Source organism: Sminthopsis crassicaudata, chromosome 1, assembly GCF_048593235.1.
Source record: "Sminthopsis crassicaudata isolate SCR6 chromosome 1, ASM4859323v1, whole genome shotgun sequence".
NCBI lineage: Eukaryota > Metazoa > Chordata > Mammalia > Dasyuromorphia > Dasyuridae > Sminthopsis > Sminthopsis crassicaudata.
This window is the reverse complement of record NC_133617.1, coordinates 394588956-394615430: the sequence shown is the minus strand read 5'-3', so window position 1 is coordinate 394615430 and position 26475 is coordinate 394588956. Positions and strand designations below refer to the sequence as shown.

The 26475-nt window shown below is 38.9% G+C and overlaps 2 protein-coding genes and 1 long non-coding RNA gene across 5 annotated transcripts in view; 2 read left to right on the top strand and 1 right to left on the bottom strand.

Annotated features, from left to right (window-relative positions):
• The first annotated feature begins 7696 nt into the window (after positions 1-7696).
• The window catches only part of PIGQ (phosphatidylinositol glycan anchor biosynthesis class Q), a 68358-nt gene continuing 49579 nt past the window's right edge, over positions 7697-26475 (top strand). The window contains exons 1-2 of one of the 3 annotated variants that reach the window (XM_074279791.1): positions 7697-7775; positions 8636-8793. Coding sequence is in view for 1 of the 3 variants with exons in the window: in XM_074279789.1 (XP_074135890.1) it covers positions 14224-14342 (119 nt within the window). In the remaining 2 variants the exon portion in view is untranslated. Of the gene's footprint in view, positions 7776-8635; positions 8794-12389; positions 12490-12707; positions 14343-26475 lie in introns of those variants that run through there. The other 2 variants (XM_074279790.1, XM_074279789.1) reach the window with 2 other exon arrangements.
• On the top strand, positions 8800-13306 carry NHLRC4 (NHL repeat containing 4). The gene has a single exon (XM_074279792.1). It carries the CDS (start codon positions 8826-8828, stop codon positions 9780-9782), a length of 957 nt encoding a protein of 318 aa, XP_074135893.1. The 5' UTR covers positions 8800-8825; the 3' UTR covers positions 9783-13306.
• Positions 14786-26475, bottom strand: part of LOC141549829 (uncharacterized) — an 83625-nt gene continuing 71935 nt past the window's right edge. Inside the window, exon 3 of the long non-coding RNA XR_012484451.1 lies at positions 14786-16116. This is a non-coding gene — a long non-coding RNA (uncharacterized LOC141549829). The remainder of the gene's footprint in view (positions 16117-26475) is intronic.

Sequence of the window (26475 nt, the reverse complement as noted above, 5' to 3'; positions counted from 1 at the left end):
TGGTCACTCCCCTGGAGGGGGGTTACAATAAGGCAGCCAATCTGCCTGGAAAACTGGGTATAGAAAAAGGGCATCCTCATTTTGAGTTATGCTGGAGAAGGATACATCAGATCTGAGAATCATTGGAGGCTAAGGATTTAGCCTAGGACCTATAGTTAAGGAGGAGGGATTAATAAATTTTGGTGCTTTCTCTACTGTGCTGAGCAGAAGCTTTTATCTATATTAATGATTAACTTTGCTTTCCTTTGCATATTATTTTTGAATTGTTCTCCCTTTTTCTTTGTGAATAAGCCCTAGGAAGAGAAAAGATGAGCTTTAAGGAAATTTTGGCAGAAAAGAGGAAGTGAGTATTGGAGGAAGAGCACTGGGAATGATAGCAACTGCAGAAAAGAATTGTAGGTAATCAATGATGTCTGAACCTAGGAAGCCAAACCAGCTCTAGGATTAAGAAAGTCCAGGGATAATTATGAAAGCAAAATTGCTAAATTTTTCATACCCTTTGGCCCAGGGATCTCACTACTGGAATTATATGCCAAGAAAAAACCCATTACTTAGAAAAATATTCATAGCAGCATTTTTTTTTTGTGAGCAACAAAAAACTGTGAAAGTAAAAAAGGTACACAATTATTAGAGAATCATCTAATATACTATGGCATATGAATACATTATTACTTTACTGTAGAATTTAGCTAAGCATTTAATATTTTATTTTTTATTTTATTCTTGTGAACAAGATAAAAAAATATGAGCTAGTGAAGGGTTGGCAAATTATTGCCCAAGAGCCAAACCAGTGTGCCAATGAGATAAAAATGGTTTTTATATTTTAAAATACAATAAAACTTTACTTTAAAATGTAAAAACCATTTTTGCCTCATAGACTCTATGAAAAACAGCTACCATTGGCTGTAGTTATCTGAGCCTCCTAGTAAATAATGGCAAAGTTTGCTGTTTTAGAACAGTTGGAATTCCAAACAAAAATACAGGCAGGTATTAAATGAATTAATGACAACTTGGAAGGTCTCCATTGTGCCCCAAGTATGTGTGCTTGATGCCATGCTGTTTAACATTTTTATCAATGACTTCAATAAAGGCATAGATAGCAATTTATCTGATTTTCAAATAATAGGAAGTTGGAAACAATAGCTGAGATGATGGATAATATAAATAGAATCCCGGGAAAAAATGTTTACTTAGTGTTTATTTTGCTGAGGCAATTGGGATTAAGTGACTTGCCCAGGGTCACACAGCTAAGAAGTGTTGAGTGTCTGAGGTCACATTTGAAGTCAGGTCCTCCTGACTTCAGGGCTGGTGCTCCATCCACTTTGCCACCTAATTGCCTTCCCAAAAAAAATCTTTATGAGCTAGAGAACATTATGTCAAATCTAATGAAATGAAATTTAATGGTGATAAATGTAAAATCATAGACATGGGGCTCAGGAAATCAACTTTACAAATACAAGATGGTGAACTCATGACTAGATACATTTTTAAATTTAAAAAAATCTGGAGATTTTAGCATACTGTAAGCTAAATATAAATCAACAATGTGATGTGACAGCTAAAATAAAAACTTAAGAGACACCTTTCAGAAATAGAGTATTAAGAATAAATGAATGAATGAGTCACCTACTATGTGCTAAGCATTATGTTAGGATACAAAGACAAAAGTGAAAACTGTTTACAGTCTCAAGTAGCTCCAGCTTAGTCAGGAGAGACAAAAGATACATTTATGAAATTAGTGGGTCAGTCAGTCAGTCAAGAAGCGTTAAGAACTTAGAATGTGCCAGGCAATGTGCTAAGCATTAAGAGTACAAAGATGATACGAAACAGATGCAAGCTGGGAAAGATTTGAAAGGAAAATACTAATTTGTTGGAGTGGGGAGGAAGAGAAGATGAGGAAAAGCTTAAGAAGAGGGCACTTGAACAGAGATTTGAAAGAAATTCAGGGTTTTAAGAGACAAAGGTAAGGAGGGAATGAATTCTAGGTATGGGAACAGACAGTGCCCAGAGGCACAAGATGGAAAGTCATGCATGAGAAATAGCAAAAAAACCCATTTGGTTGGACTGCAATTTGGAGTGGTGGAGAGGGGAGGGCAGAGAATAAAGTGCAATAAGGCTTGAAAGGTGGGCTGGGGCCAGGTTGTAATGGGCTTTAAATTCCAAGCAGAGGAGTTTACGTTTGATCCTTCAGGTAACAAGGAACCTCTGGAATCTATTGAGTATATGGCATTTCTAGCTGGGGGAAGGGAAGGCGGGATTTATATAGCACCTACTATAAGATTTACAAATATTATCTCATTTGATCTTGGTTGGATCATATTTAGAATATTATATTCTGGGCCCCATATTTTTGATATCGATAAGCTAGAAAATTGAAGAGAACAACCAGGGTGGTGAAGTTTTAAAGTCTTGCCATACACAGAGCAGGGCTGCCAGGTGGGGCCATAGTGCACAGAGCACTGGGTTTAGTGGCAGGAAGATTCATCTTCCTAAATTCAAATCTGACCTCAGACACTTACTAGCTGTGTGACCTTAGACAAGTCACTTAACTCTGCCTCAGTTTCCTCATCTGTAAAATGAGCCGGAGAAGGAAATGGCAAACCATCCCAGTTGCCCAGAAAACCCCAAATGGAGTTACTAAGAGTTAGACACAACTGAAGATGACTGAACAACAACATGTAGAAAAGACATTTGGCACATTCTATTTTGGGTTGTAGAGGGAAGAAATAGGAGCAATGGACTGAAATTGCAAAGAAGTCAATTTAGGCTTAATGTCTGGAAGAACTTTCTAACAATTAGAGCTGTCCAGAAAGAACCATTTCCTTCTCCGTGGAGGTCTTCAATCACAGGTTGGCTAATCAGTTAGAAATTTTATAGGAGATATTCTTCCAGTTTGGGTTGGGCTAGATATTTGCCCATCTAAGGTTTTTTCCATATATGAAAAATTGTGATCCCATGATTCTGTAATAATAGCAGTTAACATTTATGTAGCCCTTACTATGTGTCAGGTACTGTGCTAAATACTTTACAATTATTATTTTATTTGATCCTTATAAGAACCTAGAAGTTCAGCACTATTATTATCCCCATTCTACAGATGAGGAAAACAAGGTGAAGTGATTTTGCCAACAGTCACACAGCTAGTAAGTTCAGATTTGAACTCAGGTTTTTGAACTCTAGGCCCAGCCCTGTATTTACCTAATGGACCCTATGGCAGCTTTTTGTGAATGAAAATATGAAGGACTCGGAGAAATGCTGAAAAGGTTTGGATGAAGTATTACAGAATTGCTATTATATACAATGACCACCAAAGACCAACACATACAGTGACCAGAAACAATAGAAATAAATTGAATACCGAAAGGCTGCAATGGTCAGTGTTAAATAATTTGCTACTAAGGTTAAAGCACACATCCTTCCTTTCTATTAGCAGTCAGTCAATGACAGAAGTGGAAGAGGATTTGGGCTATTAGTAACAGTCATACCATTAGACAAATTTTGCTTAACTGTTTTTAAGAAATGCTAGGTGGTGCAGTGGATAGAGCACCAGCCCTGAATTCAGGAGGACAGGAGTTCAAATGTGGTCTCAGACATTTAACACTTCCTAGCTGTGTGACCTTGGGCAAGTCATTTAACCCCAGCCTCAGGGTGGGGAAATGTACTTTTGGGGTACTATTTGGGTGTTAGGAGTGCATGTATATAAAGTATATCAATATTTGATTTTAAAAAATAGTTCTAGGGCTCAGTGCTTTGAGGAGGGCTTTGGGACAGGTAAGTAATACAATGCACAAGAATCCCAGATCTGGAGTCAAAAAGACTCATGTTCCTGAGTTCAAATCTGGTTTTAGACACTTATTATATGAGCAAGTCATTTTTTCTCAGTTTCTTCATCTGCAAAATGAGCTGGAGAAGGAAATGGCAAACTACTCTAATATCTCTGCCCCCCCCCCAAAAAAAATTCCAAATAGGTTCACAAAGAGTTGGACACAACTGAAAAAAAAAAATGATTGAATTGGAGATTATTAAGGGTGAGGTTACAGAGGAAAGGATTCACTACTTGGGTAGATAGGAGCTTTCCCCTAGATTAGTTATCCCTGAGAAACTGAAGCTCTGACCAGGTGGATCTTGCCAATAAGAGGTAATGCAAGGGTCTTGGAACCTACAGTCTAGAATTAGAAAAGTCTGAAGAGACCATCTAATCCAACCTCCCCATTTTATAGCTGTGGAAATAGGGGCCCAAGAGGGGAACTCACTTGCCCAAATGTTATCCAAATAGGAAGCTGAACAGGGTTCAAACATAGGTTCCCTGGGTCCAGATGGAGTTCTTTTACTACAGGACACTGCTATCTCCCTTACTTTTTCACGTAGGGAAGCTGAGGCTTAGAAAGGTAATACATCCTGCTCAAAGCCACAGCCAGTTTGTGGGTCTACTTCAAGTCTTCCAAATTCTTGGACTCCTTTTTATTACAACACAATGTTTCTTATATATAATTGTATTAAGTGATAAGAAACTTCCACTTGGGTCCTGTCCCGTTGGTGCTGCAATGGATAGAGCTCTAGGTCTCATATCAGGAAGACATGAATTCAAATCCAGCTTCAAACATATTGGATAACTGAGTGAATCATTTAACCACTGTCTGCCTTAGTTTCCTAAACTGTAAAATGGAGGAAACAATAGCACCTCCCTCTCAGGGTTATTGTTAGCATCAAATGGGATATTTATAAAACATTTTGCACAAGATCTGGTACTTAATAATTGCTTGTTCTCTCTTCCCTCTACAATCCTCATTAGGGTCCTGGAATTACTATTCAAAGGATGTTGTAGGTGTGAAAGTGCTTTGTGTTTCCCAGGCTTCTCAATCTTCTCATAGGAGTCTCTTCTACTTAATTCCCTATTAGAAGGGAAGGTTTAACAGCATTCCTCTTCTTCAATACACCTGTATTCCCTTTGTTACTTTTCTTGTAGAGTGCTAGTAATAGATAAGAAAATCTAACATTTGCTAGCTATGTAATGCCTAGCCACTCATTTAAATTTTGTGAGAATCATGCTCTTCACCAATAAGGTAACATCTACCCCTATAATTGTTGTGGAGAACAAATGAATAAACATGCAAAATACTTTGTGAATTTTAAAGCATTGTAAAAATATATTTTAAGAGGGAGTAGTATTGTTGTGGGAGAGGAGACTTGACAAGTGCCCTCAGAAACTTGGCACAAAAATCCTGAAAGATTAGAAATGATTTTTCTTAATCTAACCAGAAATTTTTAACCTGGGACCCATGAGCTTATTTTTAGAAATATTTTGATAACTGTATTTCAACAATTATTTCCTTTTATAATGTTATATATTTTATGTGTTTAAAATCTGAGAAAAGGCCCATAGGTTTTGTGTCTATGATACAAAAAGATGACAAACACTGGATCTAACCCAAATCCTGTATGCAATGCAAAACCCCATTCTTCCTATTTGGTCTTTATCTGAGAAAAGGAAAAGTTGACCCTGGTTCTCAGTTTGCTTCTCTTAGTCACCCAAGGTTTGTTTTCTCCTCCTTAAAGCCACTTGGTTCTCATCCAATTTCCTTCCTATCTCTCCACATTCACCGAAGAGGCTCCTCATTAACATTCAGGAATGAACAAAAAGTCCTCTCTTTGGTTTTTAAATACCTGTTAAAGAAACAGCCTGGAATGTGCTAGACCATCTCCATCTTTCTGATGACAGGCCACTCTCAGGCAGTCATTCAGTCCTTGAAAAAAATGTATTAAATACTATATAAAAAACATGAAGGTACTATGTAGTACTAGGAAAGATGTGACAAATAAGATACAATCTACTAATGAGGAACTTATTTTTAAAAAGATTATAGAGCTGCAAGAACTCTAAAAGATTTGGTCCAATCTCTTAATTTTACAGATTAGAAACTGAGGCTCAGAAAGAAAGGAAGTTTCTTGCCTAGATAAAATCAGTCAGTCATGAATTATGGAGTCAAAAGATTTGAACTGAGATTCTTGCCTCCAAATCTAAGACTGGTTCAACTACATCTGGAAACCATGTAGCATCAATAGCTGTGATAAAAGAGACGTGACGTATATGCAGAAAAAGAAAGCTCTCCATGCTCTGATTTGGGGATTGTCCATGGCAAAGATTTCCATCTATTCCTAGAGCAGCTGGTGTGTATCCAGGAAATGGGAACTCACCTCAAGGAGAAGCAGGAAAGTAAATATGTTTATCTCCATCCCTGCCAAAGACACGTGATGCATTCCAAAGTCAAAGAGAAATGAACTTTTGAATTCCACGCTATTTTGGGCCCCAAAAAACAGAGGGTTGGCTATGTTATGACTCAGGGGTCCATGCATTTTTTTCTCCTCTCAAGGTCTTTATTTTGATCTAGATTTCCCTCTGGTGGCTAAAACAAGAAACAGCAAGAATCCCTGAATCATTAGCTTAAAGTATTTTAAGAGATATCTTAATGATCATTCTCACTTTGGCAGATGGAAAAAGTGAGACCCAGAGAAGGGAGGGCATCCACAGTGAGTAGCAGCCACCCAGGGCTCCTATCTCTTAATCTCGAGTTTTCTCTCAGCCCACCCTGCAAATCCAATCTGTTGCCAAGACATCAATTTTATCTTGTAACATTTCTCATTACTTGCCCCCCTCCCCTTCTTTCTGCTGACACTATCACCAGTCTTTCAAATAGTCCAAAACTGGACTACTGTTATACCCTTAATGTCTTTTTCTCAAATTTCTCCCCATTCGAGCCCACCCCCTCAGCTGTCAAGCTGATCTTAAAGCCCTGACCGGCAGTGTCACCCCTATAGTCAGTAACCTTCGGTGGCTCCCTGTTACCTTCAGGATCAAATACAAGGTCCTCTCTTTGGTTTTTAGAGTCATTAATAATGTGCCCTCTCCCTATCTTTCAGATTTTTTGTAATCTAGTGCTTCTCTTTCACAACACACTCCTTCTTTAGACATTTTCAAAATGGCTCCAAATTCCTTTAAATAATGGCTCTAGACATTTGCACTTAACCGTCTTCCATGCCTACAATTCTTTCTCCTCATCTCCATCTTGCTTAACTTCCTACAAATGCCATATGAAATGCTACCTTCTATAAGAAAGAAGCCTTTTCGAATCTCCTTTAATGCTAATGCTTTCTGTTGATTATCTCCAATTTGTTCCTTATATATCTAGTTTTCACATAGTTGTTTGTGTGTTCTTTCTCCTATTAGACTGTGAACTCCTTGAGGATAGGGATTTTTTTCCCCTGTCTCCTCAGGCCTTAGCATGGGTGCTGGCTCATAAAAGGTCCTTAATAAATGCTTGCTGGCCAGATGTGCTTACACCATCTTTGCTCAGCTTAAATGCTGCTGTGTAGCATTTCACCCAAAACTTCCTCCCAACCAGCCTTATCTAGATTCACTTACTCTCCATTAAAATTCAAAATCTGCCTTCCACAAACTTCAACTTCTCTTTTCCCGGAAACTCTTCTAATTGCCCAGCCCGCGTGCTTTTCTTTGGAGACTCTTATTCAAGGTTTTCCTATGGCCCCAGGGGCCCTGCAGGGATGTGAGCTGGGAACCGGTCCAAAGGTTTTACTCCTTTTCCCTCTCTCACCTTCCCAGGCCCAGAATGGATACAGCCCAGGGGCAGGGCTCCGCCAAGCTGTGTCAACAGAAGTCTGGTCTCTAACAACATAAGTCTTTCTTTCCTCCCCTTCTCCACAGGGTTTCTGAGATGTGTGTGGAGCTGAGAGACAGGTTCCCCAATGGTCCTGAAGAGGTAGGAGGAACTGACATCTCCCACCCACCCTCTATTCCCCCCAACCTAGGGCTGACTGGGAGCCTCTTCTGAGCCAGAGATCTTAGTCTGCCCATTGGCAAATGAATTTCAGGATAAAATGGGAGGGAGGAGGGGACTCCCAGGATACTTGGGTCCCAAAACTGTGCAGAAGATAACACCGGGGTGGTCATGACTAATAGTTCATTGGAGTGTTAGTCTTGGATTTGGGGGCTTCCTTTGTAGTCTCTTTACAGTTTCTTAAGACTCAATTGAAGAGGCAGCTAGGTGGCACAGTGGATAGAGCACCAGCCCTGAATTCAGGAGGACCAGAGTTCAAATCTTGTCTCAGACACTTAGCACTTCCAAGCTGTGTGACCCTGGGCAAGTCACTTAACCCCAGCCTCAAAAAAAAAAAAAAAAAAAAAGACTCAACCTTTAATAATACTTTAAAATCTGTCCTTTCCTCTGGGAGCTATACTAAGGTAGAAGGAGTGACCCATACTCTTTAGGACTAAAGGCATAGGAAGGAAAGGCTTCTCCTGCCTCAGAGGAGGTCACTGGGTGGGGTGGGACAATGAAATATTGGCATTTTTTTTCGAAGCTTTCTATTTAAATTGATTCCACTGAGGGGAAGGAGATTGAGTGGTTCCGGGGGTGAAGGGAGAGAGAGTGGTTCCGGGGTGAAGGAGAGAGAGAGGTTCTTGGGAAGACTTCATTGAAGAAGCAAGGCTTGAGGTGGGCTTTTGCAATATAGGGACTAAAAAAAAATCACTTTAGTTTCTTTTATAGCAAAGTCTCAAAGCTGAAAAGATTAATTTTAAATTTAGAGGTAATCTAGTGTAACTTCCCATCTCATGCAGGAATCCCCTCTACAGCATGATTGATAAGAGGTCAAATAGCCTCTGCTTGAATACTCCCAGAGATGGGGAACTCAATGCCAGCATCTGATTGTTAGGAAGTTCTTCCTTCGGACTCCCTTTGGCTCTGGGAGCAGAGATGGCACATGCCTCGGACACAGGTAGGCAACAGAAGGAAGAGTTCCTCAGGGCCATGCATGCCCTCCAAGCCATTTCTGATCATACCTTGCAAGTGGCCAGCCCTCTTCTGGAACACCCTGGAGGCCTGAGCCTGCTCACTGGCCCTCACCTTCACCACCTGGCCCAACAAAGCCACGGCCTGTGTATGGAACTGGACCACGTGGGTCAGCTCCTGCGATTCCAGCAGGACCGGCTCCTAAGGCAGATCCCCACTCCAGGGGGAGTCAGAGGCTTGCACTGTTCCCTGGATGGGATGCTCTACCTGACCTTTGATGAGGCGCCCTGCATCCAAATCCTTGACCTCTCTGGCCACCCTCTCCATTCTCTGCCCTGCAGCCTGCCAGGTCCAGGAGCCTTTGTGTCAGAGGATGTGACTGTGACGGGCTCAGGGCTAGTGTTGGTCAGCAGCCTGGTCCATAGAGCAGTTTTTGCCTTCCACCACCTTTCTAAGGCCTCCAAAGGCGAATGGGTGAAAATCTTGACCTTTGCATCCCCCAGAGGGCTGGGAGTCGATGCTCTGGGACGCTTCCTAGTAGCAGACTATGTCTCAGGCTTAATCCATAGCTTTTCACTGAACTCATCATTCAAGGTCCTTAGTCTGACTGCTGTCTCTGGCCTGTGTGGCCCCCGTTATGTGAGTAATGGCCCAGATGGGGGCTTTGTGGTCAGTGAAGAGTGTGGAGATGTCCACCTCTTTGGCCATGCTCACCAGCCACTGGGCTCGCTGGGCAGCCGCTTTCAGCACCCATTTGGCAACCCTGCTGGTGTCTGCACTGATGCCCAAGACAACATAATTGTTGCTGATGAACAGCGCAAAGAAGTAACCCTATTCCCACCAACTGGAGCCCCAGTGAGACTGGTATCTAAAGGTCTACAAAGGCCCACAGGAGTGGCCTGTGCCTCCCATGGCCGACTGTTGGTAGCTGACAATGGAGATAATTGTGTCAAAATTTTTAAATATCAAATGTAGCCCTTAAGATAATCTGGGGGGCACTGGGCAGGAGGAGCGGGAGACTCTCTGTCCCAGACACTAATGTATCATCAGGATGTCATGAAGCAAGGGTTAGGACTCCTGTGTTCTTGTCCTATTAGTATGATCTGGGACTATGCCTCATTTTCCCTGTTTGAACCATGAGAAGATACTCCACTTTGCAAAAGGTTCTTTCCAAATGGAGTGAGAGGGACACATTGTGGAACATCCAACAGCTGTTTGCTAATCTGCCTCATGTTTCTGGGATTCTTGGCCCTGACTCCCAGGAGTAGGGGCCTGAATAGTTCCAAGGTAAAGATTCTGGGACTGAAGGTTAATTCAGCATCAACCAATCAAGTCTTTTCCCAGTCCTGTAATGTGCTACATAAAAGGTTATAGTATTGGCGGGTAAGAGAGAATAGGAAACTGGGGCAATGAAAGAAAGGAGCAGAGAAGGACTTCATAGCCTCTGAAGAAAAGTCAACAACATAGATATCCATAATAGGGCAGCTAAGTGGCACAATACATTAAAATACTGGGCCTGGAGGCAGGACTCATCTTCCTGAGTTCAAATCTGATCTCAATTCTCACTTAGCTGAGTGACTAGGCAAGTCACTTAATCCTGTTTACCTCAGTTTCTCGTCTGTAAAATGAGCGAAGTAAAAGGAAAAGCATTTTGGTATATCTACCAAAAAAGCCCCAATGGGATCATGAAGAATCAACTCAATTTACTTATCATTTATCTGTTAGATATAGAAGATCCTTATCTATAATTTATCCTTAGCCCTATTTTCAAATATATACTCATTTGATTTAGAATTGAATGGGACTTCATAAATCTAAACAAATTTCATTTTAAAGAGGAAAAAGCTATCTATAGGACTCAATTTATGCCATAAAAAGTTGAATTTTTTTCTCCCTATTTCTGAAGTGAAATATTTTGAGGAAATTAAGTTGCCCCTGGAGTTCAAGGTTTCTTAACCTCTCTTCTGTCAGGGGCCTCTTTGACAATCTGATGATGCCTATAGACCTTTTTGATGTGGGGTTAAGCACCAAAAATGATGTGATATAAATACCAGATAATGGCAGGCGCTAAAAGTTGGATTTTGGTCATGTGAAGAATTCACAGTAACCATTCTCTTTGGCAAAAGATAGATTTGTTTAGGAGATAGATTACAGAAAAAATGGATACATAAGACATTGGAAATGGTAAATTTGAAATAGTGTTGGGAGAGCATATGAAAAACAAGTTCCTCAGTGGAAACTCACAATTTGCCCAATAGAAAGAAAGCACCCCATAGGATGGGGCATGCCCTTAACTGTTAGGCTAAATTCTGAAAAGGACTTAGCACTCTAAAAGAATTAGCTATTACTAGGAGAAGTGGGGTTGGGAAGCACAGTGGAGTTAGGAGAGATACCACATGGCATGGGGTTGGGGGGGGGGGAGGTTAAGAGGAAAGATACCATAAAGCTAAGAATCTATAATCTAAGAATTTTCTTTCCAGTAGTGAAAAAGAGGACTAGATTGAGAGATGGGGGGCTTGGATTTGGCATAGCTGCTTATAGTGGGATTTTTAGACAAGTCCCTTAACATCTCTATGCCTGACTTACCCCATCTGTGAAATGAGAGGTTTTGGTGGGATGGCTTCTCAGGTCCCTTCCAACACTATGAACCTATGACCTCCTCTGCAAGTTTTCCTCATCTCTCAATTGTGAAAGTTTCCTTTTAGTTCTAAATCTTAATAGGTTTCAAAATCACCCTAAATTACTGACTCTTCTGTAACAAATCTCCTCTCCTCTTATTCCCTTCTGTCTCCTGCTTTGTGATGGAAGAGAATGAGAAACATAAACATTAAGAATGCCAGGCAGTTCATAAAGGCAATACTAACAATTAAGGAAAGACTACCATGAGTTGGAGTAGTTAGGGACAACTTCCTGACAGAAGCTGAGCTGGACTCTCCTGGTAAGATTGTCTGCAAAGGAAAGGAGTGAGGGTGGGGAGGAGAGCAGTTATTGTAGGGGAGGTGACTCCTGGGTCCTGGAAGGTTGGGTAGTAGCAGGGTAGAAAGACTTGGGAAGCGATCATTATGGTCAGAAAAGGGAACACGTTGGTTGCAATGTTGGCTCCTTTTCAGCCATCCATCCTTTGCTGCTGACTTGTGGGAGAGAGGGATTAGTAGTTTGCCTTGGTTCTTTCATAACTTCTTGAACATGTTATCAATCTGATCTCGGATGGTCTGGTCTCCCTCCAGAAGGGTCAAGAAAGTTACTAACCAAATTAGAGGCTCTGCCACAACTTCTTGTGTAACTTTATATGAATCATTTCCTTTCTATGGGCCCTAGTTTTCTTATCTGAAACAAGAGCATTTAGACTCGATGACCCAAAGTCCCTTGAAATCTTCATTCTGCATGCTGAAGTTTTCCAGTTTCCCTCACTCTGCCTCTCTGCCATACTAGAGCTGAGTCTCCTGTGTCAGCTAACCCCTTGCTTGGGTCTACCTCCCCAGGAAAATTCTCCAGCTTTCTTATCAGCCCTCAGCAGGCCTGAGGGTAGGTGGGGCCCAAGGGAAGCCAGGAAGGGAGTTCTGATGGGATAATGACCTGGTTTTCAGCTCATTCAATTTGTCCAAGCTTCTAATGCTGCTGTTCCTCTGGTCCTAACCAGACTTCCCTTGGCTAGAGATTCCCCGGATCCAGCCTACATCAGGTGTGTTTGTATATTTTTGCTTTGGGCGGTGGGCTGGACCAGGAACAGCTGCTAAGAGCACTAGCACTAGGAATCCTTGTGGATTTAAAACTCTTGTTCTTTGGGGGTGCAGGAGTCATGGAGAGCACTAATCTCTGTAGGGCCCCATTTGAGACTTTTACTAGCCGGGTGAAGCTGGGTTTCCTCAATGGCAAATTGTGGAGCCTGGATTTGGCTCCTTTCAGCTTTAATAAATTCATGATCTTGTGATCTTTTTCTTTCCATCCCTGCGTCCAGACCAGAATGGGTGGCCATACAGTTCTCCATCAGGCCAGGTGTCCGCAGGAAGGTCTAGCAGGCCCAGATTATGGTTGGGGTAATAACCAAATTAAAATTAACTCACGTTTCCATAGTGCTTTAAAATTTGTCATAGCACTTGCTATGAGACAGATGGTACAAGTATCAGGATGCCCATTTTACAGAGGAAACCTGAGTGGTAGAATTGGGACTCAGACATAAGCGTGTTGAATTCGTATTGCGTTCCCTTCCCATGTCTGCACGGTGCAGGGAACGCTCTATTCGCGCTGGCAAGGTCAGGACGGGGAGCACATCACAGTTCTGGGCAGGGAGGATTTGGTCTGAAATGTTCAGTAGATAGAGGAGTCACAAATCCTTTGGGAGTACTCAATGTTCTTTAAAGGGGAGGCATAAAGTGTAATGTTGTTCGGAGGCTGAGAGCCGAGGTGGGGCTGGGCCTCCCTCCTGACAATCTTAGGAGAGCATCAGGTACTGATGTTGGGTGGGGCGGTTATCAGCAGGGTCAGAGCACCGGGAGGGTCGGGGAGGGCCCTCTTTCCCACCGCCTCCACCCTAGGAAAGTCTCCCCTCGCCTTCTGTTCTGAGGCCATACAAGAGAACGTGGAGCACGTGACTAAGCTATGACCTAGAGCCTGAACTCTGAGTTACTCAGCACCCCAAAGACAAATACTTCCCCTGTAGAAATGGTTGTTTTTAGGACAGACCGAGTTGGAGTAAGGGTGACTATTTTAGAGGCCTGACCTTAGGCAGGGCCCTCCGAACAGGGACCTTTAACCCCAGCCCCAGGTGTGTGAATCTATCCTTAACTCTACGCTGGCCCTGACTCTGGCCCCTCATCCGGGGCTCACAATGACCCAGAACTTCATTCACAGATTAGGCAGAAGCTCCAGCCACACATCAGCACCCTAAGTCAGGTCTCGTGATCCCACAGAAAAGAGCGATGGCTCGCCATCATCCCACATTCCCGCCTCATCTTCCTCGCGGCCAGCTGGCTCCCTGGGGGTCCTGAGGTGCAGTGATGCTCCTGTGATGAGAGGGGCACATCTGGAGCTTCAGGGGAGAATCTGGGGTTGTTTGGGGCCACTCGGCCGGGACTTGGGGGTCAATCGAGGTTAGGTTTGGGGGTCAGCCTGAGCCGGGGAGAGGACCCGGCACGGGCGGAAGCCCTGAGCGGCTCGGACATGGGGTGACGGTGATCATTTCCGGGCTCCTCCCTGAGCCGTCTGAGGCCTTCCCCTTGGGGATGGGGCCTGGGGCGCAGTGTGGAGCAGATGCTGCACCGGAGCTTCATTTCCGCTCCCCAGCTCGGGGTCGGCCGCCTCGGGCCCAGAGCGGAGCGCCGAGCCCCGCGGAACGTTAGAGCCGAGCCCCGCGCGCGAGCCGGGAGTCTCTGGGGGAAGGACCCACCGCGTAGTCACTGCCCAGCAACGGGCGGAAATGGGGCTCCTGTCAGGAGACGCGGCGGTTACGGGACGAGGGCGGGCCGTCCCAGGCGGGCGGCTCGGGCCTGCGAGGGACCGCCGCGTGCAGCCCGAGGCTTCCGCCCCGGGGAGCCGGTGTGTACTTTTCGCCGAGAGGGCGGGCGGGGAGGCCGCGGGCTCCTGCCGCACCGCGAGCCGGGGAAAACTCCCGCCTCAGCTAGTTCCCGGGGAGGGGAGGGCAGGAAGGGAGCGGGGGCAGGCGGAGGTCGCGCCGGCGCATTGGGGGCGGCTCGGGGCTCGCCGTTCAGGAGAACCCGCACCCGGAACTGGGGGCTTGTACGCGGACATGTGCCCCGGGGGCTCGGGAAAGGCTTCGGGCCGTCCCACTCTGCCGCCCGCTGGCCCTGTGACCTGGTGGCCGGGCGGGCAGAGGTTAAGGCTGACTCTGCAGTCATGGACGGGGCTCTTCCCTTCCCTCGAACTCAGATTCCTATGAAACCTATGAAACGTAGTGACCCACATCAAGGGTCCCAAAGTGCCTTTTCAGCAATTAAAAAAAATTAGGTAGTGAAGACTTATTTATTTTAAATGGAGATTTTATTCATTAAATGCTTAATATAATTTCTCTTCTCCAAAAGAAAATTTGCATTATGTATATTTATAAAAATTTAAATATGATAAATTCATTATATACGACAGTTACATTATGCAGTACGCAGTTATGTGCAGGCAGTTACAAAATATGTTTTAATATGCCCATGATTATAAAAATTGAATTATAAAACTTACTTTTATAATGTTAATGTTAAACATGTCTCAGTCAGTGTGCTGCTGGAAGGGTTGCTATTTGAGTTTGACACCATTGCTCTTGAGCAGGTTTCAGAATTTAACAGAATAATAATACTTAATAATTATTTTACTATGTAACTAATAAATTAAAAATAAAGCCATATTAAATAAACAAATAATATGTGCTAGGCAATGTGCTAATAAGGGCTTAATAAATATTATCCTGGGGCCTTTGAACTAAATTTTAAAAAAAAAATTTATTGATACCTTTTTTTTTTTTAACATTACCTTAATTTCTCCCAGTATCCTTCCATGTGCTTTATAAAGAAAGAGCTACTCATTCAATATATTTTTTTAAAATTTCAATGGTATTTTTCCAATTATATGTAAAGATAGTTTTCACCATTCATCTTTGTAAGATTTTTGAGTTCCAAAATTTTCTCCTTCCTTCCCTTCTTTTCCCATTCCCCAAGACAGCAAGCAATCTGATATTATGATATGATGAATCATTTTGAATGTATTTCCATGTTAGGCATATCATCAAAGAAAAATCAGAACAAAAAAAGAAAAACCATGAAAGAAAAAGCAAATAAGTTCTCAAAAATGGTGAAAATACTATGCTTTGAACCACATTCAGTCTCCATCTCTCTCTCTCTGGATGTGGAGGGCATTTTCATCCCAAGTTTATTAGAATTGCTTTGAATCACCACATTGCTGAGAACCAAATCCACCACAGTTCTTCACCACATAATTTTGTTACTGTGTATAATGTTCTGGTTCTGCTCACTTCATTCAGCATCACTTCATGTCTTTCCAGGTTTTTCTGAAATAAGTTTGCTCATCATTTATTATAGAACAATAACATACCATAACATTCATATACCACAATTCAGGCATTCCCCAATTTGAGCATCCCCACAATTTCCAGTTTCTTGCCACTACAAAAAGAATTGACATACATTTTTGCACATGTGGGTCCTTTTCCCTCCTTAATGATCTTTTGGGATACAAAACCAGGATTGGCACTGTGGGATCAAAGTGTATGCAGTTTTATAATCCCTTGGGCAGAGTTCCAAATTGTTCTTCAGAATGGCTGGATCAGTTCACAACTCCACCATGTCTAATATTTTTAAGACAAAAGAAAAAAAAATAAGTAGCCTAATACATGAAAAAGTATGCAAATATGTGCAAATATAACACTTGTGCATCTCCCATCTCTTCATAGGGTGGGGCTGGAGGGGGGGTCTTCTCATATCTCTTATTTCTAGTAATGTTTACTCTTTGTAATTTTGTAACACTGACTTTTGATTTTTTTGTTTGTTTGTTTGGTTGGTTCTGTTTACATTGTTGAAGAATGGGAGTATATTGTTTTCTTGGCTCTGCTTCCTTTATTCTGCATCAGTTTGTGTTGATTAATAAGTTTTCTCAAGCTTCTCTATATTTTCTATTAATATTCTTTTAAATTCATGTGCCAGCTTGTTTAGGCTGTTATAATCAGTGGACAACTATTTTGTTTCTGATTTTGTGCTTTCACAAAAAGAACTACTTATAATTTAGTGTATGTGGGGATTTTCTTCTTATCAAAGGGTTCCTTGGGGAATAAGCCTAGTATTAGAATATCTGGATCAAAGTTGCATGGATATTTTAGTCACTTCATTTGCATAATTCCAAATTGATTTTCAAAATAATTGTGTTGATTTATAGTTTCTCCAACAATGCACTATTGGGCTTGTCTTCTCATAACCTCCCTACAACATTAACTATTCCATGTTTTATCTTTGCCAATTTGTGGGGAAGAGATGGAACTATGGGGTTGTTTCATTTTGGATTTCTCTTATGAAGAGTAATTTGTAGTATTCTTTCCCATAGCTTAATAGCTTGTAAGTTTTATTATTTATTCATATTCATTGATCACTTTTCTACCGGAAAAAAATATATATATACACACGCACACACATACACATACAGTTGTATATATTAATTGTTGATACAAGATGTCCCAAAAGTCTTTTTTTTTTTTTTTTTAGGCTGGGGTTAAGTGACTTGCCTAGGGTCACACAGCTAGGAAGTGTTAAGTGTCTGAAACCAGATTTGAACTCTGGTCCTCCTGAATTCAGGGCTGGTGCTCTATCCACTGCACCACCTAGCTGCCCCTGTCCCAGAAGTCTTAATGCAGTTTTAAATGTCAATAGCATAGCTATAAATTTTTTCTTCACTACAAATTTTTTGAATACCTTGTATTACTTGGATTCTAAATCCTTATCAGAGAAAATATAGATATTTTCTGCCCAATCAACAACTTCCCTTTTCATCCTAGGTGAGTTAATTTGTTGTATACAGGAGCTTTTCAAGTTGATGTAATCATAGCTCTCTCTTTCATCTTTATTAATTACCTATGTCGTATAAGAATACACCTCCTTCAGGTATCTGTGAAAGGTATATGATATATTTCTCTTCTAATTCTTTTTAAATAGTGTGATCTTTAATATTAAGATTATACATCCATTTAGAATATATTGTGCAATATAGAGTAATTTAAGATATTGGTACAGGGAGGCAGCTAGGTAATGCAGTGGATACAGCACCAGCCCTGAAATCAAGAGCAACTGAGTTCAAATTTGACCTCAGTTATTCCCTCAGCAAAAAAAAAAAAAAAAAAAAAAAAAAAAAAAAAAGATATTGGCACAGGCTTTATTTCTTCCAGACTGCTTTTCCTTGCAGCTTTTTACCAAGTAGGGAATTTTTTGCTAAGTAATTTTTATTTTCTGGTTTATTAAACACTGGGTTATTGAGTTCCTGATTCTTCCTTGTTTAATCTATCCAGAGCAGAATTTAAGTTAGGATTGACACATGTTCTCCTCACCATGTGCTGGATAACCTCAAAGACCTTCTATTCTAACATAACATTCTAAAAATTGAAGTAGATAAGTGGTGAATGAAACGTGTAGTTCAATTCCTCTCCTTCAGCAAGGAGTATAAAAGTATCTGTAGAAGAGTTATCTTGAAGGGATTTGCTAGTATGTATTTACAGACCTAGACTTTAGAAGGTTATTCTGCATCCTGATTTAGGGCAACTCAAATCCTGTTCAGTAGAGAACTCAGTTCTTATCCTCTATTTACTTTAATTTCCTCCCTATAGCGTGAAGTGCCAATGGCAGGTATGAGAATAACACTTTTATGATTTGGACCCACATCTCCAAAGAATTCTCGTGAAAAAAGTAGTGTACATCACATCATTTGTAATTGAGGTGTTGACTTAAAAGCAAATTATTCTAGAACTTTACACTAATTGGTAAAGAAAACAAAGTCCTATGTAAGCAGAAAAGTCCAAGTTTGATAAGAAGGAAATGTTTAGAGTAGCAACAATCATTTATAGAACATTCTTAAATTTCCTTGTGTGGTGAATTAATTCCCTTGAAGCCAGTGATAGATATGACAAGGTCACTTTCCCTCTTCCTCCCCCATTCCTTCCCATTTAAAATTGAAATAAGAGAAAACTTTTTTAAAATAAATAACATAATAGTGCCTAACATTAATGGAATATATCTTACTAGAGAATTTTACTCTAATAGAGTGTAATTTCCTTAAAGGTAGGCAATGTTTCTTTTTTTGTCTATGTATCTCCAGCACTTAGCACTTAGCACCAATCCCTTATACATGATAGGCACTGAATAATTCTTTGGTAAATGGAAGTTTTTTGTTTAGAAACATATTTTAGATCCACATTTATAGGACACATTGTGACAGCTTTGGCCTAAATGCAGAATTGGTCGTTAAATTTCAAGTTAGAGATAGTTGGTTACTGAAGGAAAAGTTTTAAGTTTTGGTTTTGAGGCAGTAACTTGAAGTGCTGTCTAACTTCAGTTTTAGTGTAACAACAAACCTGACCATTAGCCCTCATAGCACAGGACAAAGTAATCTATCAGAGAATAAAGTAGCCCAGCCTGTGGGCTTTGCTATAGTTAATTATTCTTCCTTTCTCTACTTTTGCCATCAAAAGACAAGTTGAACTTGAAGTTTATTCTTTAACTAGGTTAATTTTAAGCTACTATAATACCAATAAATCAAATTTTTAGGTTAGTATTCCTTTTGGAGTATTTTTTTTAAACTATTAACCAAAATTGGGTATGATATTAGATACAAGTTATATTCATTCAGGTACATAAATACAGAATGTTGTTACTTTCTTCCCAAAGAAATAGGAGAGGAAAAAAGTGTGGTCTAGAGAAGAAGAAGAATAATTTTTAAAACCACACATGATTATTGGCAATAAACTTTTATTTATCTTAGGTCTCGAAGAGAAATTAACAGTGAAGCTTATCTAAAAATCCTAGAAAATGACTATGTGGTGTTCATTATTGTGTTAATTGCCAACTGAGTATTTATTTGTTTTTCTGAAGTGCTGGACCTAGATTTGAAGGTGTAGGAAAACTCCTAGTTTATAAGGTAAACCTTTTCCTTGTGCTTGTGTTTAGTGGGTGGCTCCCAGGGGAAGCATGGTTTAGGTTGTAAAAGGGATTGATTGAGTTGCTTCCTACTCAAGAAGAACTCCTCATTTTCTTTCAAAGTAGATTTTCTGAAATGTTCCTTATTGTTCTTTACTGGTTTTTGTTGCTTTTTGGTTGTTGTTGTTTTTTAAATCTCATTTCATTTTTTTGCCAAGATGTTTTTTTCTTACTTTCCAATAGTTTTGCGTTTTTTTGCTTTTTAACTTTTTTCTTTTATCTCCAGGCCCCTTCTATCTAGAAGCACAGTCGTTAGGGTCTGGGGAAGGGAGGTCAGTTGCAAAGGGAAGCTAGTGAATAATAATGAGAACTATTTAACTTTACTTATTTGGTTCTCAGTTGTGCCCAAGCAGGAAAAGAAGGTACTGGAAAACTTGCTAATGATTTGTAAAGCAAATTTTCTTGTAATTGTGTTTTATGGTTGACCCCCTCAAGGAAAGCTGTCCAAAGAGCTTTCATAGTTGTAACTTTGTGTAGCATAAATAAAATGTGATATGTGTGTGTATGTATATATGTATGTATGTATATATATTTATATCTTTAAAATAGTTGCAGGGACAGTAGCTGGAAAAGGAAAAGAAATTTTTAAGAAAACACTAAATAGTCTGTCTTTTTGGAATATAGTTTCTGTACTTAAACTACCTACTTCCCAAGGTTAATTTTTTAAAACTATAAAGCATTATATAAATACTATGATTATTTAAATGTGAATCATTTTTTGTTATTATTAAATATCTATCTTCCTTTCTTTGTCTAAGACTATATGTCCACTTTTGATTTCCTTGATTCTGTAGACAAAAAGATCTTTCACTAGCAGGTATGAAAAATTCCTCTTAATGCTATTAGTACAATTAGACCAAGTTGGAATTTTTATTTGTTAATTTTTAAGTGAAAATTTTTATTTTTCCAATTATGTAATAATTTTCAACATTCTTTTTTTAATTGAATTCCAAATTATCTCCCTTTCTTCTTTCCCTTGAGGCAAGCAATCTTTTTTTTCAATTTCTTTAAATTTTATCAGTTTTGAACCAAAAATTTAATATCAAGATTGTTTGGAATACTGACTCTTCATTCAGATGTTTTCTTTTTCTTTTTCTTTCTTTCTTTTTTTTTTTAAAGGCAATTGAGGTTAAGTGACTTGCCCAGGGTCACACAGCCAAGAAGTGTTAAGTGTCTGAGACCAGATTTGAACTCCCATCGTCCTGACTTCAAGGCTGGTGTTCTATCCACTGCACCACCTGGCTGCCCCCAGATGTTTTCACTAATTCATCTTTGTGTCACCTCCAAATTTGACAAGCAAATCTATAGCTAAACCTTAATGAAAAAATGTTGAACACCACAAAAACAAGCATAGTCTTATGCTAGGGGCACTTCATTAGGGAACTTCAAGCTGACAACAAACTATTCATCACTATATCTGAGGTCCTGATATTCAAATCTATTCATAATCTTCCTAATTCTATTATTTTCTAGCTATCTTGCATACAAGAATAAAATAAAACATTTTGTTAAATGCTTTGCTGATTCTGAATAAATTATATTGATGGCATTCTCCTGATCTGCCAATAGTAACTACTAAGATTTTTTGATCATGATAATAACCAGCATTTATATAGCACTTTGAAGTTTACAAAACACTGATATGTTATCTCTTATGATCTTCACCACAACCCTGGCAAATGCTCTTATTATCCCCTCTTATTTAAGAGGAGAAAAGATTTGCATAAGGTCAGCACAGCAACTAGATTTGAATTTGAGTCTCAAGTCCATTGGTCTATGCACTGTGCCTCCTAGTTACTGGCATTACTTCCTTTTCAGTAGTTCTCTAATATATATTTTATAATTTCTCCAGGAATTGAAGTCAATTCACTGGCATATAGTCTGCTGACTCTATTGACTTTTAAAAAAATTTTCCATATCCAATCCCAAGACTTTACAAACTTTAAAGACTCCCAGGTAAATAATTCAGCTGTCACATTTGGCAATTGTTTATTACCCTGTAATGTAGTATCTATGAACCAGTCAACTTGAATTTCTTAAGTTGTTAGGTGTTTTATTATATTTCATATATGTCCTTTCAATACAAACACTGTTCAGCTTGGCAATGAAAACAGAATTAAAATAAGAGTTGATTCATTCTTCCTTCTTTCTGTAGTACTTTGCTATCATTCTGCACACCCCAAACAGCAGTCCCCTCCCTTCTTTGATCCTCTTTCCCCAACCAGTATTACTAGACAAATAAACTATTCATTCTTCATCATCTGCCCTCCTTTCTATCTTATGTCCATGTCTTCCCCAAATCTGGGTGAGTTCCCTATTCACATTTATCTTTGTTTAGATAACTTATCCTCATTAGAAGTATTGGGGCTTTTTTTTTTTTATCAGAATTTCATTTTTGAAAGCTTTTAATTTCTCCTGGGATGACTCATGTGTAACTGTAGTCTATGAGATCCTTCCAATTCTTTCTCTGAGCCTTTAAAATTTGATTTCCAAAAGAATTAATTATGTCAGTTACAGTGTCATCCTGACTTACTCTCCCTATCACAAATCCTAAAATGGATTGATTAACTTATTTCCAAGATTGCATTTTTTCCAGTCCATCAACTTGTTTATTTATTTTTATGTTGCTAAGCATCACAACCAAATAGCAGTTCTCCTTGTTAGTTCTTTAACCTTTTGATGGATGAAATTATAATTAAGGCAAATCAACAAATTATTAGCTGCTCTGTTTTTGGCAGAGAGGGAGCTCCAACAGATGTCGGTATAATTGAAGTATCCCATCAGGGCCATTAAAGCTTTAGTGTCAGGCTTTTGATTTGTTTCTGAAACTCCTAGTATATATACATTGTATATCTCTGTGTGTGTGTATGTGTGTGTATGTATACATACATTGTATATACATATATGTAAATAACTATTATATAAAACAGAACATAAGTGCATTAGATGCCACTACTAAATGTGTAAAAGAATTAGATTCGTTTTGCTTGGCCCCAGAAAATAGAAGTAGGACCAATGGGTGAAAATTATAGAAAGGTTGATTTTGAAAGAATTTCTTAACAATCAATATTTCTCAACAACAAATTGAGATTTCTTGGAGGTAGGGAATGCATTGTTAAGAGTCTTCAAATGTCTTCAAATGAAAGCTAGATAAACACTTATTGTGAACATTAAAGATAGGAATTAATACTTCAGGTAGTGGCCTTTAATGCCCCTTCTAATCTAAGATGCTTTGATTCTGGATCCAATCTCAGCAGAATATGAACTTTGAGGGTTTTTTTTTTAAGTAGTGTTTAAAAAAATATTTATTGTCCTCACATTCTCTTACATAGTTCATTTCTCTTCTGAGCAAGGACATTTTTGTGCAAAGCAGGTAAGATAATGGTATAAGAGAGTAGCTTAGTGGCCCTGACAGATTTTTAAAGCATAGTTGTTTCTAATCAATTGTCAAATAGCTACAGATGTAAGTCTTCCTGATATTGTTACTGATAATAATAATTGTCCATGTGTTCAAATAGTTGTTTGAAAAGATAAATGCTTGGCCCACAAGTAATATTTTTTTAAACTCATCTTTTAAACTCTTAGCTCCAAGATCTTAGGAAACAAATACTACTAATAATTCTGTTACATATTATTTTAGGGTTTTCCAAAGCACTGTCCTCACAACAATCTTATAGGTAGACGTTTTGAGAATTATGAAAAATCACTTTGTAAAACCTTGAAGGTTTTTTAAAAAATATTGACTATTTCTAAGAAATCAATATTTGAAGAGGATTAAACTTTCTTTTTCCATGAAGGAAAAAGCAGATGCCTTGTAAATTAGAAAGAAAAACAAACAAACAAACAAACAAGAATGCATCATTTCCTGACTGATTTAATATTTAACTCTCAGGTTTTAATAAAGACCAGACTCATTAGACTGATGTTCAAGACCTATTTTTTCATCTTCCATTATTTTTTAAAGCTTACATACCCTATACTCCCACCAAACCTTACATTAGATGATCTCTGAGGCTCTTTGTAGCTCTTCACTTTATTATCTTATTTGTTCTTTACATTCTTTATGATTACTCTATATTTTTCCTATCTCTTCTCCACTTGTTGAAGTCTTACCCATTGTCTAAGGACCATTCAGTCAATTTGCATTAATTAAACATTTACTACATGTATATATGCCAGACACAGAAAAGACAAAAAGACTTCCCTCAAGCAGCTCACATTCTAATGGAGGAAGCAAACATGAAGATTACTAGATATATATAAATATATATGATATGTACAGAACATATAGAAATTAATTTCAGTGGGAAAAGCATTAGCAGCTAGGAGGCCTGGGAGAGGCTCCTGTAGAAATTGGGATTAAAGCTAAGTCTTTTTTCCTGATCCAGTAGAATTTTATTTTTCCAATTACACATAAAGATAGTTTTCAGCATTCATTTTGTAAGATTTTGAGTTCCACATTTTTTCTCCTTACCTCCACTCTCTTCAAGACAGCAAGCAATCTGATATAGGCTATACACACACAATAATTTTAAACATATTTCTATGTTAGTCATGTTAGGAAAGAAAAATCAGGGGGAAAAAAGACAAAGAAAAGGCAAACAAACAAAAGATGAAAATAGTTTGCTTTGAACCAGATTCAGTCTCTGTAATTCTTTCTCTGGGTACAAATGGCATTTTCCATCACAAGTCTATTGGAATTGCCTTGAATTATTGTATTGCTGAGAAGAGATAAGTCTGTCATAGTTAATCATCACACAGTCTTGCTGTTACTGTATACAATGTTCTGGTTCTGCTCATTTCATTCAGTATCAATCCATGTAAGTCTTTTCAGAGTTTTCTGAAATCAGCCTATTCATCATTTCTTACAGAATAATAATATTACATTCATATACTGTAACTTATTCAATCCTTTCCCAATTGATAGGCTTCTACTCAAATTCCAATTTCTTGCCACCACAAAAAAATCTGCTAAAACATTTTTGCATCTATGTATCCTTTTCTTTCTTTGGGATACAGACCAAGTACTGACATTGCTGAATCAAAGAGTATGAATAGTTTAATAGCAATTTGCTCTCCAAAATGGTTGGATCATTTCACTGCTGCATCAGCAATGCATCAGTGTTCCAGTTTTCCCACATTCTTTCCACTATTTATCTTTATCTTTTTCTGTTATCTTAAGTATGAGTTGGTAACTTAGAGTTGTTTTAATTTACATTTCTCTAGTCAATAGTAATGTTGAGCATTTTTTCATATGACTATAGATGGCTTTAATTTCTCTTCTTCTTCTTCCTTCTTCTTTCTTCTTCTTTCTTCTTCTTCCTCCTCCTCCTCCTCCTCCTCTTCTTCTTCTTCTTCTTCTTCTTCTTTTTTTTTTTTTTTTTTCTGAGGCAATTGGGATTAAGTGATTTCCCAGGGTTACACAGCTAGTGTCTGAGATCACATTTGAACTCAGGTCCTCCTGACTGAGGGCTGTAGTTCTATCCACTGCACTACCTAGCTGCTGTAGATGGCTTTAATTTCTTCTGCTGAAAATTGTTCATGTCCTTTGACCATTTATCAATTGAGGAATGACTTGTATTCTCTTAAATTTGGCTCATTTCTCTATATATTTTAGAAATGATGCCTTTATCAGAAACACTGGTTGTAAAAATTGTTTCCCAGAATTTTGCATTTTATAGTCTTCTTTTTTCCCTTAGTAGCATTTTATTTTTCCAAATACATGTAAAGATAGCTTTCAACATTCATTTTTGTTTTTTTTTGTTGTTTTTTTAAATACAAAGTAATTTTGTTTATTTAGAATTTTTTCCCACAGTATATATGCATGAGCAATTTTTTTTATAACATTATCCCTTGTATTCATTTTTTCCAAATTATCTCCCCTCCTTCCACTCCCTCCCCCCCATGACAGGCAATCCCATACATTTTACATGTGTTACAATATAACCTAGATACAATATATGTGTGTAAATACCATTTTCTTGTTGCACATTAAGTATTAGATTCCAAAGGTATAAGTAACCTGGGTAGACAGTAGTGCTAACAATTTACATTCACTTCCCAGTGTTCCTTCTCTGGGTGTAGTTATTTCTGTCCATAATTGATCAACTGGAAGTGAGTTGGATCTTCTTTACAACATTCATTTTTGTAAGATTTTGTGTTCCAAATTTTTTCTTCCTCTTTTTTCTACCTTCCCCTTCCCAAGATAGCAAGTAATCTAATATAAGTTCATAATATTCTCTTTGATCACAAATTCCTCCTTTTAGAGCTGAGTCTTAAAGGAAGGCAAGAATCTAAGTAAATAGTGAGAAGGGAAAGCATTCCAAGAGTGAGGGACAACCAGAACAAAGATGCAGATTCAGGAAATGAGGCGTTTAAAAAAAAAAAAGAGAGAGAGAGAGAGAGAGAGAGAGATAAGGTGTTGAGTACAAGGAATAGCAATCACCAATAGGTTGGTGTGGCTGGATTGTAGAGTTTATGAAAGGGAGTAAAGGACAAAACTTGAAGTACAGAAAATGGCCAGATTATGGAGGACATTAAATGCTAAAGAAAGGACTTTTTACTTGATCCTGAAATAATAAGAAGTTCATTGACTAGGAGGTAATGTGCGTTTTGGATTGGAGGAGAAAGAGACATGATGCATAGAAACCAATAAGAAGTTTATTACAAGCAGGAAGATCAATTAAGAGGCTTTTGCAGTCATCCTGGCAAAGATGATAAGGACCTGAATTAGGGTGACTCTCTTATGAGTTGAGAAAAGGGAATATATATGGGGGAACAGAATAAGGCAACTGACTGGTTATGTAGGTTAATAAAATGAGGATTTGAATGAAATTGTACTTAAGCCTGAATAAATGGGAGGTGGTGCTGCTTTCAGTAGTAATAGAAAAAAAGGTAAAATAATGTTTTTTAAGTAAAAAAATAAAATAAAATTCCCCCCCCCCCAGGATTGGGGGATTCCAGGTTTTCTAAGG